At 39.7% G+C, this 21,599-nt stretch overlaps 2 protein-coding genes across 6 annotated transcripts in view; both read right to left on the bottom strand.

Moving 5' to 3' along the window:
* Positions 1-1,681, bottom strand: part of TMOD3 (tropomodulin 3) — a 74,476-nt gene extending 72,795 nt beyond the window's left edge. The window contains exon 1 of the mRNA XM_037502493.2: positions 1,546-1,681. The gene's annotated coding sequence lies outside the window, so the exon portion shown is untranslated. The remainder of the gene's footprint in view (positions 1-1,545) is intronic.
* Positions 1,682-9,452: 7,771 nt separating this feature from the next.
* Positions 9,453-21,599, bottom strand: part of TMOD2 (tropomodulin 2) — a 53,148-nt gene continuing 41,001 nt past the window's right edge. For 2 of the 5 annotated variants that reach the window (XM_037502487.2, XM_037502486.2), the window contains exon 9: positions 10,467-17,838. In XM_037502487.2, coding sequence (XP_037358384.1) covers positions 17,581-17,838 — 258 coding nt within the window. In that variant the 3' untranslated portion in view covers positions 10,467-17,580. Of the gene's footprint in view, positions 9,499-10,466; positions 17,839-20,105; positions 20,251-21,599 lie in introns of those variants that run through there. The other 3 variants (XM_037502489.2, XM_037502490.2, XM_037502488.2) reach the window with 3 other exon arrangements.

Genomic DNA, 21,599 nt, shown 5'->3' with positions numbered 1-21,599 from the left:
GCATGGAATGACACATATGGCTAACCAATGTTTCCTGAAAGAATAAACGAACTTTTGAAAATCAGAAATATTTAGGACTAGAATAATCTTGGGGTCATTTGGTCCAACAACCTCATTTTAAAGATGAATACAATATTAACAAGGATGTAAAACAATAGTACTTCATTTAAAAAAAGAAGAAAAGAAAAAATATGAGCAGCAGTCCTGCCTGCCTGTGCCTATGAAGGCCTCTCTTTTAGCAAACCTGTCCCTTTCCAGGGTAGCTCTTTCTGCCCACTTGTGTCTATGCAAGTGTCCTTTATTCTTCTCTCCCTTTTTATAATAAGCTTGCCTTTTTGGATATTAAAAAAAAAATAAAGATGAGCAAGCTAAAAATACTGAGGTTCAAAAGTAAGCAGGCTAAAAGAGTTATTACATATTGTTCTCATATTTTAATTCCTTTTTTGTTATTTTGCAGGAATGTGTTAGGAAGGGTATTCTAAGTGCTACAATAAAATGATTGTGAGCTTTTAGGGAAGTAGAAGGGCAAAAAAGCGCCAAGGATTAGGAAGAAGAGAGTAGCAAAGGTAAGTGAGGTTAGACAAAATTGCTTCTAAACCTAACATTTTTGACAGGTCAATTAATTTAATCTGCAGAAAAACTAATCTGAAGGATTCTCAAAAAAGAAACATGAGCTGCACGAAAATGTTACAAACCCAGGGAGACCGCACATTAACTAACTTAAATCTCCACAGGCTTATTTCCTGTTCAAATATGATCTCCTGGGATAAGTTTTACTGCAGTGTACTTTACCAGATGACTTTTGGTTTTAAGAGCAGCCAAGGGCTAGTAGGAAACGCGATTCTTAACATTTAAAATAGAAAAAAAAAAAACCACCCTGCGGCTGTTTCCCCTTTGTTTGTAATCAGAATGCAGGCTTGCAGAGGAAACACACCAACGCAAAAATATTACGACCCAGTCACGTCCTCAAAACCAACCAACACACTCTCTCTCCAGCCGGATCCAGCTGTGCTGCAGGGAGCCAGGAATTCATTCTAAGAGCAGAGATCAAGACGAGGAGTGCACAAGCCAGATTTCAACTTTAAAAAAAAAAAAAAAAGGGTGTGCCCTAAGGTTTTGCATTTCTTCCCAACTTTCAACTAGCAAAAGCCACTGAAAAAGTGGTGCAGGTGAGAAGCACCTTCCTGGAGGACGGTCTCCCGGGCTACCCCGGGAAGGAGGGCGGCCCAGGGAGCTCGCACCGCGGGCGCGGGCTCGGGCGAGAAGGGGCCGGTCCCGAACCCGGAGGCCGGGCACGGGGTGATTCATCCCCGAGCCCGGGTTCGCGCGCCTCCATAGCGGGCGACGCCCAGGCGCCCCCACAGCCCCCCCGGCCGGGACCGCTCGCCCCGAGGCAGCTCCCGCGCCCTCCCCGCCCCGAGGGGGAAGGAGACCACCGCGGGCGGCTGGGAAGGCGGAGAGCCGCTCCCTCGCCAGCCACCATGTCCGGCGCGGCTCCTGCCCGCGCCCGCACACGGACTTCCTGGACAGCGCCGGGGGACTCACCTGACTGGCGCACGCCGGTGCCGCCGACGTCCTGCACAGACCCGCGAGGACGGTTTGCTCCTCGGTTCCCAGCGCTCGTCCGTCCGCCGGCGTCCGCCTCCCAGGGAGTTGCCCGGTCCGCCCGCCTGTAGCTCCCCCAGCGCGACCGAGCTGTGGGTGCCGCTGGTTCCCCCTCCGTCGCTGACGCATGTGCGCACGCCCAGGGCGCGGGGAAGCCTGGGAGTTGTAGTTCCAGTCAGGAAAGCGCGTCTCCGCGCGGGTTCGGGGCTTTGAAGAGGCTGCGGCTGGCTGCACAGCCTTCCTCTAGCTTGAGAAAATGCTCTTTACTCGTGATCTCTTTCGACTCTGGGAATTCTAAATAGCAGCTAGAGGCTCTTTGGCTTCGATTTCTTCTTTACTTTGATTTTTAGTAAAGAGGCACACAAGGCGGGGTTTGTGTTGTACCCTTGGTAGTGAACACGAGGACAATCATTTAAACTTGTGCAAAACTAGGAGAAAAGGAAACAGGGCCTCCCTGGTGGTGAAAGGGTTAAGATGCAACCTATGAAGCTGTCTGCAGCCACTGCATCACCAGTTAGATCCCAGGCCAGGGAGCTACCCACATGGTGCAGCAGACCTCTCCTGACTCACCCGCTGCTCCCCTCAGTAGTGTACTTTGGTCAGTCTGCCTGTTCTGTTCCCTACTCTGTCTCTGGTGAATCCTCTCACCACCCCTCCTCAGACCTCTGGCCTGTACTCCAGGTCTTGTATGCATAAATAAATAAATCTTTAAAAGAAAAAAAGAAATGTAAACAAAAACTAAGGCACAAAAAGGGAATAAAACTGGCAGATGTCACCTCAAGGGTGTAATGACCCTAGAGATTTTCTTAGGTAGGAAACCAGGGATGATATCAGTGACCGTTGCCCTTGCAGTTTTGACCTCTTGCCATCCTCCTTTTCCCTGTCAAGCGCTATGTCAAGGCTGTGGCACCAGGTTAATGGTGGGAGAAAAAAACAGAAGCGCTGCTCCAAGGACTGACTGGGCATGCAGGTAGTCTGGAGGGTAAGACCTACAGAATAAGAATACATTAGAGGCTTTGAGGACAGTTGGGCAGGGGGTAATGAAATGGCTGCTCTTTTGAGTATAGGAACCAGCAATGGGCCTTCCATTCAGTTAGTAAAGCACTGCTAATTATCCTGACTCCTCAGGAGTAAATCATTCCCTGGAGTAATACTCAGTTTTGACACACCTTTTTTATGCAGTCAGGAAGAGAATTGAAGCACCTGCTTGAGATGCATTCCAACTCCACCTAGTGTGGAAACCAACTAATGGTCAAGCCACTCCTGGCATCTACTTCTTCCCCTCAACATAGAAGCGCACCCTACATAAACACCTTGGAATTTCTTGTAGTTGGCAACTACTAATTCCAGCAATGAAGATCACTAATGATTTGAGTTTTTAAGAAAAACAAAACAAAACAAAAAAACCTCCTAAATTGCAAATGCATTTAGAAGACAGTAAACATTAAATCTTGTGGCATCACATCTTATTTTCTGTATTATCTTAGTGTGAATCAATTTCCCAAATATTCTTGTTAACAGCTCAGTGAAATTTCCTGATGAATTGAGGTTCAACTAATATTTATAAAGTACTTAACCCACACTAAGAATTGTGTAAGTACTTCATTTATAATATCTCCTCTAACCTCTAAATAACCCTACAAAGAATATATCAATAGCCTTGATTTCCACAGGTGAAAAACTAAGATTTAGAAAAGCTAAGTGATTTCAACAGAGTTGCAGAGCCAGTAACTGGAGATCCAGAAATGAAGCACAGGTTTCCTGACTCAATTTCTAGCATGTTTACCAGAGTTAATCAGACTGATGTGTCTCCTAAATCTCATCAATTCTTAAAATAAGATAATCTATGACCATGTACAAAATACACAAAAAAAATTCTCTAACATAGTGTAAGGATATAGTACTCTAACTGCCTGAGAGAAATATCTGGATTCATTTGATAGTTCTATATTTCATTACAAGTTAATATATGACATATTAATTACATTAATATATTTATTCATTATACATAATGTGATAATATTTCATTATACAAGTTAATATATTACATATATTATAATATGTTTCTGGCTAATAAGCCAGTCTCTTGTGATTTCCTGTTCTATCTCTGGGGCATCATTCTCGGAAAACTGAATAGATGGAGTTCCTGAGAAAGCAAACCGTCATATATGCTTGATTTTATAAAAGACTTTCCTTTGCAATATGGCTTATTTTCCCTTGCTCTTTAGGCAGAGAGGGCTTTTAAGTCAGTGTCTGACTAATTTAATCTATGACATAGGTCTTAATTAATATGGGATGTTAGGCATACATTAAATGTATTTCTCTTTCTCTATTTTAAGTTTTTCCCAACAAATGTGTACACTTTATTTTAGCTCTTTTTTTCTAAAATAAAGTGATTTGGTGATGGATTTCCCCCTCCCTTCAGACAAATATCATACTGTAGTCACAAGTCTTACAAATATGAATCTTTTAAACCCATGTATATTAAGTACCACAGTTGGGGACAAAAGTATTAAGAATAACATGCTAGTATTGGATAGTATTGGATAAAACTGTAAAAAAATAGAACATTCCCCCCAAAATAGAACATTCTTTGCTGCTTTCTTTCTTACTGTTCTCCAAAGTTCCTATTCTCTATACCAATAGCCAGAATAATCTTTTTAAAATAAGTCAGATTTTGCTCCAAACCACTCATGTCTTCCCATCATATTTTGAATAAAACCCAAAGTGACCACCCCTACAAATCTTTACATGACTACTTTATTTCCTACTACACTCTCTCTCACTCTGCTCCCATCACACAGCCCTCCCTGAGTTTCCTCCTTAAGGTCTTTGAACTTCACAGGAAAATGCTTTTCCTTTCGAATACTCTTGGCTCATGCCCTCATTTAAATGAAAGTTCTGTTCAAATGTCACATCTGATCATATTGCCCTGTCTTTCTCCCCTTTGCTTTGTCTTAATAGCATTTACTGCCACCTCGCACCCTCTTGCTTATGTACTTAGTATAAGCTCAAACAGGAGTTGACATCCTTTATTCTCTATCCCCATCTACAACAGTGCCTGACATGTAGAAGACAGTAATTATTTGTAAATAAATATGGAATATTTTCCTGCCCCTCCTGCTCTCATTTTGGGACACAGAACCAGAGGGCTTACTTGCAAATGCCAGTCAGTGACCAGATGAAGATACAAACACCAGCTGGAGAATGTTGGCTTCATGGAATAAGACCTGGTAAAACACATCCTAAAATGGAGACAGAGCTCTCTTTTAAAAAGGACTTTATAGCTTGCTGTTATTTGCTTAGTTAGAAAAACACAATTCTTGAAAAGGAAAAAAGAGGCAAAACCTGAAGATTTTATTTACATAAATAAGTGAAAAGGTAAATCCACCAAATGCCTGTGGTTCATTGAAATATTGTTCCCAAATATTTGCTTTCCTCTAGAGGAAAAGCCCTACCCATGGGTGTCTGACTTGCAATACCTCCCTGAACACATTTTCACACTTCTTTCCTTCTCTCATCACAGTTTCATAATATAATCACAAGACTTGCAAACAGGAATCTGCTTTGGCCAATGAAATGTGAGTGAAAATGACTATACAATAGCTTTGAGTGGAGACTTTGAGAGTATTTGCTAGTTAGTGTTCTTACTCTTTCCCTCCACCAAGGGAAATGGTATGTCCCAAATAGTCTGATCCCGCTCCTTAGGTCTTAGAAGTCACATGGGTCAGTGCCTCAGCCATACACAGGTGCTAACATGTAATGTGAGCAAGAAGTAAGCTGAGATTCAGGTCCGTTGTAATTATAGAAATAGCAAAAACCAACTGCCACAGTGCCTGTTCAGTGCAAGGCGAGTCTCTGAAACAAAGGCCTCTGACACCCTTTCACCAAGTATTTAATCCCATTTCAATTTAATTTAAACAATTTAAATTCAATAAATTAAAAAGAACAAATTTGAGACTTTTAAGTAAAATATTTGAATAGGAGATGAAGTATTGTTCCTGGTAGTTTTTAGGGCTTGGTTAGTAAAAGTGACTGATAAAATGACACTGTAAATTTGAATGTATTACAAGCCCTAATTATAAGCCAGACTGAATTATTAAAGCATGTCACTCTGAATCAACATGTGCAATTAATGCCAGCTGCAATTTTCTTTTTTTTTTTAAAAAGATTTATTTTTATTTCTGTATGCATAGAAGAACTGGGGTGTAGGCCAGAGGTACAGGGGGTGAGAGGATTCACCATAGACAGTGTGGGTAACAGAACAGGCAGATCTACTGAAATAAACTGCTGAGGGGAGCAGCATGTGAGACAGGAGAGGTCTGCTGTGCCATGTGGGTTAGCTCCCTGGCCAGGGATTAAACTCCTGGCACTCATGCCTCAGTGGCTGACAACAGCTCGATAGTGCTGAGACTTTAACCTCTGAGCCACCAGGGAGGCCCAGCAATTTTCTTTTTATCAAAAGCTTCCTTTAGGAAATTGCCTTGCTCAGCCAGAGTATTTTTTAAATATGTATTTTATAGGTGAGCCAAGAAAACTTAAGTGTATGTCTTCAGAAAAGGTAGAATTTCATTTTGGTAGCTGGGAATTGGCTAAAGCAGTAAGTTATAGGAATCAAAGAAGACAAACACCATGGCTGGGGCATACATTGTGATAGGAAGGATTCAAGCAAACTCTTCAGCTTGAAATGTCCTCGAGGTATCACCCCATTTCTGGCTGTTAGAAGCCTCCTCGTGTTTCTATGTCCCTCTCAAATGCCAGTTTTGTAAGCAAACTTCTGTAACACCGTCTCTGGTCTATAGTTTTGCCATTCCTCATATTTTCATAGCCTATTGTGTCTGCACTAGAGGTGCACTGAATACACATTTACACCAAATGCCAAAAGACTGAGAAATTAATTTTCAGCCGAAGCCAAGTCTGCTGACAAATGTCACTATCAAAGAATAAACTTCTAAGACACAAATAAACCTAGAATTTTACATCAAAATTATCATTATTACTTTAGTTATCATTTAAAATGTTAGTGTTTGGGGCCTCCCTCGTGGCACAGGGGTTAACTCTCAGCACTATCAAGCTATGGTCAGCTACTGCAGTATGAGTTCAATACCGGCCAGAAAGCAGACCCACATGGCACGGCAGACCTCTCCTGTTTCTCCCGCTGCTACCCTCAGCAGTGTATTCAATCAGTTTGCCTGTTTTGCTCCCCATTCTGTTTCTGATGAATCCTCTCACCGCCGCCCCCCCCCACACCTCTGGCCTATACCCCAGTTCTTCTATGCATAAATATATAAAAATAAATCTTTTAAAAAATAAATAAAATAAAATGTTAGTGCTAAAATTGTTAAGTTTGACATAGTATTATAGAAACAATCACTTCCTACCACTGTTCACTGTTCAGCTTTCCTACAGTCACTACAGAGAGTCAAATTTCAGTGGAGGTGAGTGGATGAAGATCCATACCCTAAATGGAATGAAGTAAGAATTAAATTCTGGTTTTAAATTCTAAGTGCTAGGCACACCAAATATTTCTACAATGAACAGAGTTATGATATGAAGTAACTTGTACTTATCTTTCTTTGTTATTATTTTAATAATTTTACAAACTTTTTACATGAATTTTATGTAATTTACAAATTTATTGACTTAAAAATATATACTGCTCATCCTAAGTTATCTAGCTAATGCATTCTCTATATTTATATGGTTATATTTATCAATATAGTAACTGTCAACCTATTTATCTACGTAAAAGACCTTAATACTTTTAAGTTGTTTTGAATTGATTTATTTGAAATTAATTTTAGCATATACCTTTCACAATTAGCAATTATTATAGCATGTTACTTATTCAGTAATCAATATATATTATACTTTGATAGTATTTCAACAAATAAATAATAAATTTTCACTCAGATTACATAGAACACCTGGCTAAATGTAAAAGATGAAATAGTGGCAAATCTAAATGACATACTTTCGTTCTGATGAGTGATACTGCTGACTAATTAGATATAAGGATAATACTCTTAAACCCATAAATACCAACTGTGCCAAAGTTCAAGGATGATGGAAATAATATTAAAGTAGACATTCCAAAAGTTGAGTCCTAAAGCCCAGGTCAAAGAGCAGATTTTTGGCCATACACCAAATGTCTTTTTTGCCAATGTCACTTAAGATAGACTTAACTTTAAGACATGCACATTCCACTTCTTATTGACAGTTAAGCTTTCAGTCAGGCTGTTAGGTCCTATTTTTTCTCATTCTATCTTTTATAGTTGATATTTTATTTTATTTTTTTAAAGATTTATTTATTTATTTACACAAGCACTGGGTACAGTCAGAAGGGCGGGAGGGTGAGAGGATTCACCAGAGCCAGAGCGGGGAGCAGAGCAGGCAGAAGGACCAAAGTACACTGCTGAGGGGAGCAGTGGGCGGCAGGAGAGGTCTGTTGCGCCATGTGGGACCCTCCTCAGGTGGCCGGGGAGCAGCTGGGGATTGAACCGGCGCTGCAGAGGCTGCGGGGGGCTTTGCAACCCAGCGCTCAACCGCAGCGCCACCGAGAAGGCCTGTAGTTGATATTTTGAAGTAGATAACATTTATTAAATTTTATCTGACTAAATATAGGCTTAAACTTTGGCCCATGCAGATATTTTTAAATCTACTAAATAATTCCTTGTTCCTCCTAGTTTCTATCAGCTATTCCATCAACATCTCTGCTGATCAAAACACTCTGAGGTAAGAGTTCTGTAGTGACGGTTAAGATCTTCTGGTTGAAACCTTCCATTCATTCATTATCTTTTTTTTTTTTTTAAGATTTACTTTATTCATTTATGCATGCAAGAGCTGGGGTATAGGACAGAGATTCGGGGGTTGGGGGAAAGGAGTCACCAGAGACAGAGTGGGGAACAGAATAGGCAGATCCACTGAAATACCCTGCTGAGGGGAGCAGTGGATAAGACAGGAGAGGTCTGCTGTGCCATGTGAGCTAGCTCCCTGGCTGGGGATCAAACTCAAGCTGAAGTGGTTTGTGATAGCTTGATAGTGCTGAGACTCAACCCCTTGCACCACGAGGGAAGCCCATTATTAACTTTTAGTTATGACTAAGAGTGAAAAACTGTTTGAACTTGTCATTTAATTATTGCAATGTTAAGCAGGGCATCTATTGAGTCAAGAGTCTTACTGAAATCCAAATATAGTGTTTTTGGACTATTCATGATTTCCTCTGAGTTACTCTAAGTGAATCTGTGCAGACTGTTAGAAAGCACAACTTTGCTTCGGAGATTACAAAACACTACAGTGGATTATATACCCGAAACTTTTGCTGAAGATTGCTAAATTTAGTGGTCTACAATTTAGACAATCCCCACCACCACCCCATCTTTTTGAGTCATGTACTGCCCTACTTTTCCTACGTCATCTCTCTTACATTGGCATCAGAATCCAAAGCACAGCATAGTTTCATTCAAGCACACATATGTCTGTCTAGTTCCTACGGAGGTCCTGTGACATTAGGGGCATAGCTGGATGGTGTGGGCATCTGACTACCTGAACTATTTCCTGACTGTTGGCACTGGGAAATGGGTTGTTAGCTGCGCAGAGAGGTTGTATAGGGCGCCACTTCTTATAGCTAACAAGGAAAGGTTAAATGATCAAACAGAGGGTGGGTCCTAACAGAGATAAGTCTGACACACAATAGACTCAGTAGTCAAGGAGTCACTCTTGAAGCCAGCTTGCTCAATCCAAAGGAGGAAACCCAGTAAGCAGAGCAAGTGCAAACAAGTTGAAACACCAGGGAAGTCAGGAGGTGCTGAAGGGAGAGGGTGGGTCAGGAGTAACTCCTGAGTCAGCTCTATCGTATTTATTCAATTCTTGGAGTGAGGGGGGAGGGCCCACCTGCCAGAATGGAAACACAAAAATGAGTTAGATTCAGTCCTACTCAAATTTCTGACATTGTCAGCACAAAATGGAGAACTTTGTTGGCATTAATATCTACAGATATTTATTTAGGTTAGAATTTAGGATAGTAATACCTAAGTGTCTTCTACATACAAGGTCATGTTCTAAGTGTCTTATACATTACTCCTTATGAGAGTAGTACTGTGAAATATGACTTTAAGTCCTATTCTACAGATGAATAAACTGAGGCTAGTGATCCATATAAAGTCATACAAGTAACAGAAGTGAGGTGTAAATTAGCCAAGTCTGATGCCAAAATGCACACTCATAACTCCTATTCATTACAGTCCCATAGACTGGAAAAGAAAAGCCTTTAAACACAGTAATTATTGTACTTCCTTGTCCAGGAGAGGGTGTGAAGTAGCAAATACCGAAATCAGATATAGGCTTCTTTGTGTCTTAGCTGTACCTCCTTATCAGCCTAAGTGACAGAGTTAGAGCAGAGTTCAGGAGGAAGGCAGGAAGCGCCCCTTCTTGTTTTTCCAGGGCAAACCTTTACAATGTCACTTTCTTATTTTTTAGTGTTCTGTGAATCTCAGCATAGCTTAAAAAAAAGTAAAACCAAAATTAATATAAAAATTCATAGTACAACAATTAACCCATTTCAATTATTTGTATTCTAGCTCCCATTTATTCTAACAAGAGTTAGCTGAATATGTGCACTTTTGTTTTAACAAGTTCTCCTTTCTCCCTTTGGCTGCTCCTGCTTGTCTAATGACTTCACATCTTTATAATGAGCCCCTTTATAGTCCTTTCTGCAAATGTAATCATCTAAGATAAAAATGTGGTACCAACCATTTATTTTACTTAATTTTAATTTTTTCCAACCATTTATTTTAAAGAGACAGTGTGTCTAAACCTTACCAGATTAAATCAGTCTTTACTTTCATTTTAAAAGTTTATTATTTCTAATGCTTTCTACATATTTACTTAAAATTTCATTACAGACACAGTGAATATATCTTTGAAAGCAGAATGACTTGGTTAATTAAAACAGTTTACATTTACCTTAGCATTAGGTCTGGCTAATCCCAAAGGGTCGAACAATGCTACTATTTGTGCCAAATGGAACCCATATTAACTACTAAGGGTAAAAGTATTTCACTCTTCATACATTTCACTTTATCACACATTTATTTCTCACACAATGTTCAAGTTCACATTTAAGAGACAAATTTGCCTTTAATTCCTAAGTGAATATAATAAATATCTACCTTTGATGAAAAGTTGCAAAATGAAAAATGAAACTGGATTTTTTTCAATAGGCTTAGCCAAATAAATGTTGCCAACTTAAGTTTAAATAGTTTACAAAGTACTATTTCCATTGTTCTCTTCAAAACAATACAGGTACACATAAGGTCACATTACAGGCATCCAAACTTGTAAGATATTACAGATTGGTGGCATGCAAATATTTTAACATTTTTAATACAATGTAAAATGTTTCTTTTCCTTGAATAGATGAAACAAACTTTTAAGATGAAGTTTTAATTAAAATATAAATATTATTCCATGAATATAGTGGGTTTTTTTTTTTTAAACCAAAGTGTCAGAGATAATAATTTCAGTTCAGAGTAATTTCTTCCTTAACTAAAGATTGTCTCTGGCAACATTTGGTACTAAAATAAAATTTTCTAAAACAGCACATTTTCTATCCATATCATGTCACCACCTGGCCAATTCCTTTCTGCCCACATTTAAGATAATCCATGGGAAAGTTTTAATCCTGGGTCAGTTTCTCTCAAATTGCAAAGTGCACTTCTGATTGGCTGCTCTTTATCATCCAGTCAATATGTGCTCAGAAATACGCATGTGCACACACACACATACACAAACAAAGTTTAAATAAAAGCCTATGAAAACACGCTGTGTGTACTGTGCTCAGTTTCTTTTTTCTTTTTTTTTTTGCATTTCCTCCTCTCCTCCACCATATTTGAGGAGAAAATATATATTTTTAAATGGCTCATCCAGACCTATTCTGAAGACAGTAAAAACCACTGAAAAGGAATAGATAAGTCTCTCTGTGGAATGTGGAATGTTCAGACCTTTTTTTTTTTTTTTCCTGAACAAAGTCTCCTGAAGAGAAATGGAGTTGAACAGAAACATACCAAATCAGAGATGATGGAAACACATGAATCACAGGACTGTAAAGTCTCAGAATGAGAAGGGACCTGTGCCCAAGGTCTCACACAGCTGACATCCAGATCAGGACTGTTTTCCAAAAATATCACATGGTGGCAAATGGAGCATAATTCTTGTGGGGGTGGATGACAACATTTAGTGAGCACCTACTATGTACAAGGCACCTTACGAGATGCTATTGAAGATACAAATAATGATGTGACAGTCCCTCCCTCCAAGTGCTTATGAAAGTACTGTGAAAGTTCAAGCTTCAATATCTTTCTTAGCAGAAAATAATACTGACCAAGGCTAAGGTTGCTGGTGATTACGAGGCAGCTGCTATCAGGAGAACTGATCTTGTAAGTGATACTTTCTCCCCATCACTACAAAGCTGAGGCCTGTTACACAGCTGCTGGAGCCTGAAGGACAAACTTCTTTCCTGGGCCTCTAATCACACCTCACCTCATAGCCTGACCTCCTCCCCCTCCCAGTGGTGACAGCTGCGAAGGAGGGGGGTAGAAGTGCCCCTTGTGTCCAGTCTTAGTCTCTCTGCAAGAGTCCTGACCATGTCCCAAGGTACTTGTCAAAGTGACCCAGGAAAATGTATGTGCGTAGCACACACATGACTGGTGTATAACACCCACCATCCCACCAACCTCCCCCACCTCTGTGTTGAAAATAAAGTAATTCCAGTTCTCTATACCATACCTATGCTTCAATTCCCCATACATGAAGAGATGTGGAAGATGTAATTTAACTGTTGGTCAGAAGCAAAATCAATTCAAGAGGCAGTGAAAAACATTAATGACTAGATAGTAAAAATGATCTCCAACTATTGTATAGCCCTTTCTAGTAGTGTTTTTAGACAACCATCTGATTATATTCTCACCACAACTCTGTGAGGTAGTTAGTGAAGATATTACTCCCATTCTATAGCTGAAGAACCTTAGGCTTGAGAGACTAAGAGGCTTGACCCCAAAGTCACCCAGCTAAGAAAGTGTGGAGCCAAGTGTCCAGGTTTCTTGACTCCAAATCCAGTGCTCTTCCCCCTATATTTTCTATAATTGTCAGGCAATTGAATGAATTGCCCATGATCATATACCTGCTAAGTGTTGGTGATGGGATTAGGAGTCAGTCTCCAAATTTGTAGTATGGTGCTCTTCCACCATACCAACTAGCAGAGCCAATGTGCTCAGAATAACTACCACAGAAGGTGTCAGAGAAATGTCTAGTCTCCTTTAACCTTCCCCAAGTCAGCAATGCATCACAAAAGCAGGATAACTGCTGGTCTTCCTGGAACAGTACTCAAGTCATGTTATAAATGTAAATCTTGGAACTCCTCCATCTGTCTCCTAAATGTTCAATCACTGCTGTTAGAGGATGAAAAGGAAGAGGTAAACTCAGTCGAGCTTACGTCTGCCCTTATGCAAATCAAACCTTTAATTTCCAATTTCCTTCCCCATTTCACTCTGCCCCTCCACTTTATTAAACTCCTAAACCACAGAACAAATCTTATCTGATTTGGAGTTGGGAGCAAGAAAACAATGAATACATTTGAAGTTCTGGGTGCTTCTTTCTCTCCAGTTTGTAATATTAGGAGCCTGATCATGTGATTTTTATCCAGATGGCTCAGCTTGATGTTCCCAAGCGTTCCCACACCTTTCCTTTACATGTGTCTCCATCACTGAGCCTTGAGGAGGGGGTGAGTGGCAAGGGTATTTGAAATGAGAAGCCATTAGGGAAAACTGCTCCTGGAAGACAGCACTGTAACATTTCCTCTTAGTTCTTTGCTCATTAAAGTGAAGCTAGCTATTATTGTATCATTCATGGAAGAAGGCAGTTTCAGGATCAGGACTTAAAACTCAGCTCCAGAAATACACCACAGAACTTGCTATTCACAACTCACCACCTCCCTGCCCATTTTTGCTGATGCTATCAGTACTTGAACTAAAGACGGTATCTACTTGCAAAAAAGGCACTCTACCTCCAAATCCAGCAGCACACATCACATTATAATAATCCAGAGATCTTATACCTCCTCATCTCTTTTAGAGTACCTAAAGACACTTAAGTACATGAGCCATAAAAAAAGGAAATATCTGCAAACTCTTTCGGACATTTTAAAGAGCTATCTTACATTTAAAAAAGCACGCTGATGTTGAACCTTGGTCGCAACTGTGAGGATCTGACATGTTCTCATGGCAGTTATTCTGAGCACACTGGTTTCCCTGATGGGGCACCCTGCCAGGGGCCACATTTCTATCTGAAAGAGAAGCAGCTGTTGTTATTTTTATTTTTTGGTCTCATGAGCCAGGCTTCCCTTAGGGAAATTGTTCGAGGAATATAGGCATTGGGATGATTTCTGAGTTTTCAATGCTGATGGGCTTTTATTGTAAGATGAATTGCATGGTCGAAGATGGGTGAGTTGCAGGTGTCCTTGAGGGTTAGCGATGCCCTGTCTAACCCAGGCCCCCAGCAACTTTGAGAAGGGGAAGGGAAGAGGGACTGGGAGACAGCATCTCCCTTCAATCAGTTGTCCAGATGTAGCCAAATACTTCCTTACAGTATTTGGTGATTTTTTTATATACAATATTTATATACAATATGCCCTACATAGATGGGAGGGGCGTAATCATATCCATGAAAATGAAAGAGCATCCACTTACACACTTTAGGCATATGGAGAGCTTGGATGCTAGAATAATGAAATGAGTTCCAGGCTTCTAATGTATACTCCTTAAGAGCTCTCTTTTCTACATGCTGTGAAATTTGGTGGTTGGTGACCTAAGCTGCAAACTCCAGGGAGTGATTCACTTTAACCTGGGCCTACAGCAACTCTAAATAGGACAAGGGAAATGGAACTGGGGAGAGAGCATCTCCCTTCAATCAGTTGTCCAGATGTAGCCAAATACCTACTTAGATATTTGGCAACACAGAAATATAGACAGACAGACACACACACACACAACACACACAACACACACACACCATTTATTAACATTATGTTCTACAAGAGAAAAGGAAGGGATTTAATTATGCTGATATGGATAAAATAGTTTCCATTACATACTTTAAGCAGACAGAGCGATGTTATGCTGGACTAATTACATGATTCCTAAACTTCCAAAATGTATCATCTTCCACATATGCTGTGGTAGGTGTTGTTCACAGGAGCCTGCAAGTCCAGGTGAATGACTTTATACTTAACACGGGCCTGTACAAGTCTAAAAGGGGAAAGGAGGGGGTTTTGGGGGAGATTACCTCCCTCTAGATATCTAGATGGTGCCAAACATCTCAACATACTATTTGACAAAATGTATACATATAAAAATATTTTATATACATGAAGCCCCACCATGATGGATGGTAAGGGATTAAAAATGCTCATGATTATGAAAGTGCTTCCACTTACAGACTTTGGGCAGATGGTAAAATGTAGTCTTAAGTTAATGAAATGATCAATAGGTTCTCAAAAATGTAAGCTTATCACCTGATGGCTATTTTTTAAATACATGAATACTCATGGAAAAGTCTCCTTTCAAGCTACTTTAAAAACATTGGTAACGATAAGATAAACTAATTGTAATAAATATCTGATTTCATGACCCAAATATTTTACAAGCTAAAAACAATGATATGTTTTATAATATTCCATTATCTTGCTTTAATACTATCAACAACTATAGCATAGTCACTACAAATTCTGATTTTTTTCTTGCTTTCTGCTAGGCTTCTCAGGAATTGCTTAGGCCCCAGTCCACAGCACCTTGGGGCTGCAGGGGACACTCAGTGGGATTCTGGATTTCTTAGGGGTAAAGGTAAGAGAGTGAATGCAAAGAAAGGAAAAAATAATTACTTGGAGGCAGAGCCTCAGTACTTAAATTTATCTGCAATAAATCTAGGGATAGGATAAAGGCAACTAAGAGAAATGTTCTTCTCTTTGGCAACATGGTAACCAAAACATATCTAAACAAACCAAAAAAATTGTATACATTTCATCCAGTGGTGTGCTGATGAAATTTCTTCAACTACCAACTTGAGGTAAAGGGGAGAGCCCTGCTTTATAACATTTGTTAGTTTTCATGGTATATATAAATACTTCCACCATTGCCAATTTCAAACCACAACTAGAAGTATGGAATTTCTGATATGGGAAGAGTTGTATAATAGCACACCATTACAAAGTATTTCTGCTACTTAGACACAACAGATGTAAATAATCTCAACAAAGAATATAGTAAAATGTATTTTGGGGACTTACTTTTGTTTTTAATATAATTTATTTAAGTACTGTCACTTCACTTTTAATAATGGCTGTATTTCATAGCCAGTTTAATAATAGCCATTATTAAATTCTAGAAAATTTGATAATCAGTGAGCCTTTATAAATTGGCTCCAACATACCACACAGCTAAATGAGTAAGAGGGAAGGAAATTTAGTATGTGTAGTTGAAAACATATTAAAGGATTTTTAGGGTTCAAAAATGTTAATATGTTCAGTTTATTAGTCTCCTCAAGATGTAAAATATCCTCAAGAAAATAAGCAGTTTTGAAGGATATTAGGCATACAGATGTGGGTACTTTTAACTATACAGGTAAATGTCCAATTTTAAAAAAGCTATATATCCTGAACAGTTTCCATGTGCTTTACAAGCTAACTGGACAAATGTACAAATTACGTTTCCATTACCTTGTTTTACTACAACGAATGACTCCATTACTAAACAAATTCTGGACTGGGTCCACCTTCTGCCTGAGTCAGGAAACTCTTTAGCTCCAAGTGTCACTAGAACATGATGCCACCATTACCAAGACTCAAAATGACAGAGAAGAGAACAATGAAGGGGGTGGGAAGAAGAGATGCCGAAGGGGGTGTAAGAGAACCCCAGTTACAACCTGGGGCACTGACAGTTATCAAAGACTTAGAGCTTGAGCCAAAGGCTACAGCTCCATGTTTCCCTAGTTCAGCATTGCACTGTTACACAGCAAGATGAAAAGATTACTGCATATCTCCATGCAACCATCTCAGCATACTTTCACAGGCTTTAACCTTGAGATGACAGATCTCTGAATAAGTGATAATTCACATTTTTTCCTGATGTTTGCAAATGTCTGGATGGATCATACCATGTGGACAAAAAATTTGTATAATTAATGTCAGTATTCATGTTTCAGACTATGCTCTTGTTACACTAAGCATAGAGCAATAAATGCTGCTCAAAATTTCCCAGAAAATGCAATCATGTATATTAGACAATGTTGATGAAGGTACAATTCTTTGATGTTTTATTTAGGAATGACTGTCGTAAAAGTCTTCCTCCTTGTACCAAAATTTAAAAATTTTCCACCATATCTGGAAAACTTAAAGACAGGTTTTTTAAAAATTATCCACAGAGTGATGTTAAAGATTGAATAGGTTGAATAATTAGTAAAGGTAGGTATGCTGATTCATCTTGCTAGCTGTGAGTCCAGCATGAAACTATATTCATGGGTTAATAAACATTTTAGACTTATTTGCTAATGCTCGGTTGAAGTATAATGCTGCCTTGCTTTTTTGAAGATGACACCATTGATCTTCAATCAGTGGGACTAGCACACTTAGTGATACTTTTGAAACTAAGGGAGAATTTGTGATAAGTTGGTCACATTTTTTCACCCACTAAAATATTGGCATGCTAACTTCTTTTGCAGTCAGCAGAACACTTCTGATATACTGAGCCTAACTCAAAGCTGGGCATGTAAACAGAGATAGGCCTCTATCACAATCACACTTACAAACACATCTAAGTAAAAGATTCCTTTCAGTGGTTAAAAGTTCATCTAAGAAAGTAAGACAACCCAACAAGAAAGTGGTTAAATCATTTTTGATTGCTGTCGCCCACTGAGATCAGCATAAGTCTACTGGTTAGTTGCCATGGGTTCCCATGGACAAATAAAATAATCATATATATTAAAAAATCCAAGATAAATAAGTAATGCTAAAAAAAGAACATAGTTAATATTAGTTGTGTGGTTAACGGAAATCAACAACCTTTTATAAAATGGTCCTGATGGAGGAGGAGAGTTTTTATTTGTTTCTAAATGGCTGCCATGATGAAATTTTGCCTCTTCATGTAGATTTTTACCTTCGGTCTCCTTCAACTCGCTTTTTACGAACTAGGTAAGAGAAAAAGAAAAAAAGGAAAGGTTTAAAGAGACAAACTAAAGGACTGTTCCTTAAACTCCACACAAACAACATTAATCACACAGAACAGCAACTCTACACATTTGAGGTTACAAATGATCCATGGCAATCAATGGAAATGATATAAAAATCCAACGGCTTGTGGAATTTACATAGAAATAAAGCTAGCTGCGAACTGGAATGTTATAATCTTCCCGTTTCTAAAGAGTAGGGCTAGAATAGACCCACACAACAGTGAACATCTAAATATTTTCATGGTCACTTATTCACAGCATATCTTCTCAGTTTCTGCGCAACTCAACCACAAATAGGCTTTCACTCCCCAGGAAGAAATATTCACAATCTACTAACTCTGATAATGGCTTGAAGAGGAGAAGGAGCTGCAAACAGAAGTTCCAAAGTTTCTAAACTCATTTAAAATAAGAACTCCCATGTATCAACCTCCAAGGAAAGCATGATTCGGATGGAGGAGCAAACTTAGCGATTAAAGTTACCTTAAACTGGCAATGAATATCAAAGGAGTAGTCAGGTTTCCTGTTCCCAGTTTCTGTACCTGTCTTTCCCCTTTTCCAACTCTCCACCTGCAGGCTCGTCTGGCCCATAGAAAGGGGCTGGTCTAAGCTTCCTTGATTAGGGAAATGCCCCATTGGTCTTATTCAGCCCACTCCTTTCTAGGCTAAAGAAAAGTAAACAAAAGCTGTTGTCCACAGTTGTTGTTCTTGGGCGCACTGACACCTCTCCATTTACTTTAATCCTCACTTAGTCTGTTTTTCTTGGTCTCCATCTTGTTCAGCTGTGAACCCCATGTGCTTTTCCTGGGTACTTTCTGACTGCTGCCTCCACCCTTTCTCAAAGTCCTATATGTATTGGCACGCCCCTTTCCCCTCACCTTTTGCACCCCAAAGGCAAACAATGCACTATGCCCAGCAGGACTCTGGATGACACACACTGTACCCTAGCTGGGCTTCAGAGACTTAGTTAACTAATTCTGGGCAGGCAACTGGACATTAACCTTTACCTGCCCCTTTCAGCTCTAGGCCTTATTTTTCAACTTGCCCACTATCTGAATCCACCCTCTTTCTCCCATGGTCAACAATACACATGGTGAAAAAGCTTGCCTAGTTTGCATGCCAAGGTCTGGCATTCTTTCCTTGACTTCAAACTGGGGCCTGGGGCCTGGTATAGGTTCACTGCTTGCCAGTGTTCTATCTGCTGGAAGTCCTTTCATCAAGCTGCTTCAGGTGACTGGGATGTCACTAGACCAAGCCTTCCTAATCTGTCCCATTTTTTTTTAAAGATTTATTTACTTATGCATACAAGAACTGGGGTGTAAACCAGAGGTACAGGGAGTGAGAGGATTCACCAGAGACAGAATGGGGGAGCAGAACAGGCAGACTGATGAAATACACAGCTGAGGGGAGCAGTTGGCAAGACAGGAGAGGTCTCCTGCACCATGTGGGTTAACTCCCTGGCTGGGGATTGAAATTGTGCTGCAGTGGTTGGCAATCGCTTGAAAGCACTGTGTCTTTAACCCCTGTGCCACCAGGGAGGCCCCAATCTGTCTCATTCTTCCATGCTGTATTTGGCTAGCACATGTCCCACCTCATCCTAACAGAAAAAATGCCACAGATCTTCAATCATGAGTAGCAGGAAAATCAAAGAGGGTTAATACAAAATTAAATAACAATCAATTCAACTACTGAATTTTCTACTCTGGGGTCCATATCCAAAAATAACTGAAAATCAAAAAATATCTGGGGTCCATATCCAAAAATAACTACCTCTGAGTTTAACCTTCCTAAGAGCTGTGCTAGTTTATTTCACATGTGAATCACCAAAGTATCTGACATAACCATATGCAAAACCTAAGTCCAAAAGCACAATCAGGAGTCAATCATAAGTGAACTGGGAATTTCCATGTCATTGTATCCAACTTCTGGTGCAGATAACAACACAGGATGATGATTTTCCGTAAGAAGTATGTAAAGGAGACACAAATAAGCAAAGGACATCAAGCAAAAAATCAAAGGCTGTCTTGAAAAAAGAACAAACAGTTCTTGAGAAAATGCTACAAGGGAAGTTAAAAACCATGACGATTCCTATGACCACGTAATAATGTGCCTTTGACGAAGGATGGACACCACAGGCAGCGGTACGGTATCTGTGAGATGTTCTATGTGAAGTAGAGAAACGAAAGGTCATCACACTCCTCTAACAGCACATATTGCAGCTGCATTACCCAGGTCGTTATTCTTTGTGATGGCAGCTGCCACCCTTGTTCGTGGTCCTTGCTTGGTAAACTGATATCCAAATTTAAGGATCCTTGAATTCTCCTCAAGCATCTGAGCAATTTCCATCTCTACAGCGGTTCCCAACTGCTGTCTCTGGTTGTGAACATGAACATATACACAAGGAGACAAGAAAGGTGGAGGAAACAGTTACTTGTGTGACTAAGATGCATGGCGACTTGGGCAAAAGATGGAGGCAACTGACAGGGATAAAATCACTTGGGATATTTTCTCCCTTATAGTCATTTTCAGATCAGCTCCCTTTATCTAAAGTAAAACCCAATAGACAAATGGTCAAATCTGCTAGCATGCTGCACTGAAAAGATTAGACAAATCATTTATGATGACAAGGATGATTCTATATGTTACATAAAAGCAAAACTTATTTGCTGTTCTAACTTACTCCAATATTTCTGGTTTAAACAAAAGGTGCTTTTTAATAGTGACTATCTTATAGCAATCAATCCAATTACTGACTTTTTTATTCTGGGGTTCATATCCAAAAATAATTAAAGATGATCCATTGAATGGGTCTTTTTCTCTTAGCAGTCTCTCTAGGAGATCCCCAAGAGGCTCATTTGTGGTTTGAACCATGACCAGGAGAACTATAAGAAAGTGAAGGGATTGGTGAGCTACAGAAAAATCACCAAGGTTTTAAATTGGTGGAGGTTTTTTTTTTAAATTGAGATATTAAAAAAAAAAGTAGACCTAAAATGGGGGCATGCCAAGTATAGGAATTTAAAATTAAGTTAAAGGAGGGGCCTCCCTGGTGGCACAGGGGTTAAAGTTTCAGTGTTATGAAGCTATGGGTAGCCACTACAGCATGAGTTGGATCCCTGGCCAGGGAGCTACTCACATGGCACAGCAGACTTCTCCTGTCTCACCCATGGCTCTTCTCAAGTAGATCCGCCTGTTCTGCTCCCCACTCTGTCTCTGGTGAATCCTCTCAACCCCTGCACCTCTGGTCTATACCCCAGTTCTTGAATGGACATATAAATAAAAATAAATCTTTAAAAAATTAAATTTAAGGAATAGTATATTTTTCTTTTTTTTTAAAGATTTACTTATTTATGCATATGAGAACAGGGGTACAGGCCAGAGGAGTGGGCCGTAAGAGGATCCACCAGAGACAGAGTGGGGAACAGAACAGGCAGATCTACTGAAATACACTGCTGAGGGGAGCAACGGGTGAGTCAGGAGAGGTCTGCTGCTCCATGTGGGTTGCTCCCTGGCCAGGGATCGAACTCATGCTTCAGTGGCTGCAGTTAGCTTCATAGGTTGCGTCTTAACCCCTTGCACCACCAGGGAGGCTCAAATTTAAGGAATAGTATATTTTTCAAAGCAGATCCATGAAAAAAAGTACAGGCTAGTTTAGAAAAAAACTAAAAAAAAAAAGTATAAAGTTCCCTTCCCCCAGTATTTTCATTCCCCAAGAGAAAGTATGG

The sequence above is a fragment of the Talpa occidentalis genome, unplaced genomic scaffold, assembly GCF_014898055.3.
Source record: "Talpa occidentalis isolate TD23 unplaced genomic scaffold, MPIMG_talOcc4v2.1 talOcc4.11, whole genome shotgun sequence".
NCBI classification, from domain to species: Eukaryota; Metazoa; Chordata; class Mammalia; order Eulipotyphla; family Talpidae; genus Talpa; species Talpa occidentalis.
Note: the sequence above shows the minus strand (reverse complement) of the source record. Positions and strands in the feature narration are given on the sequence as shown.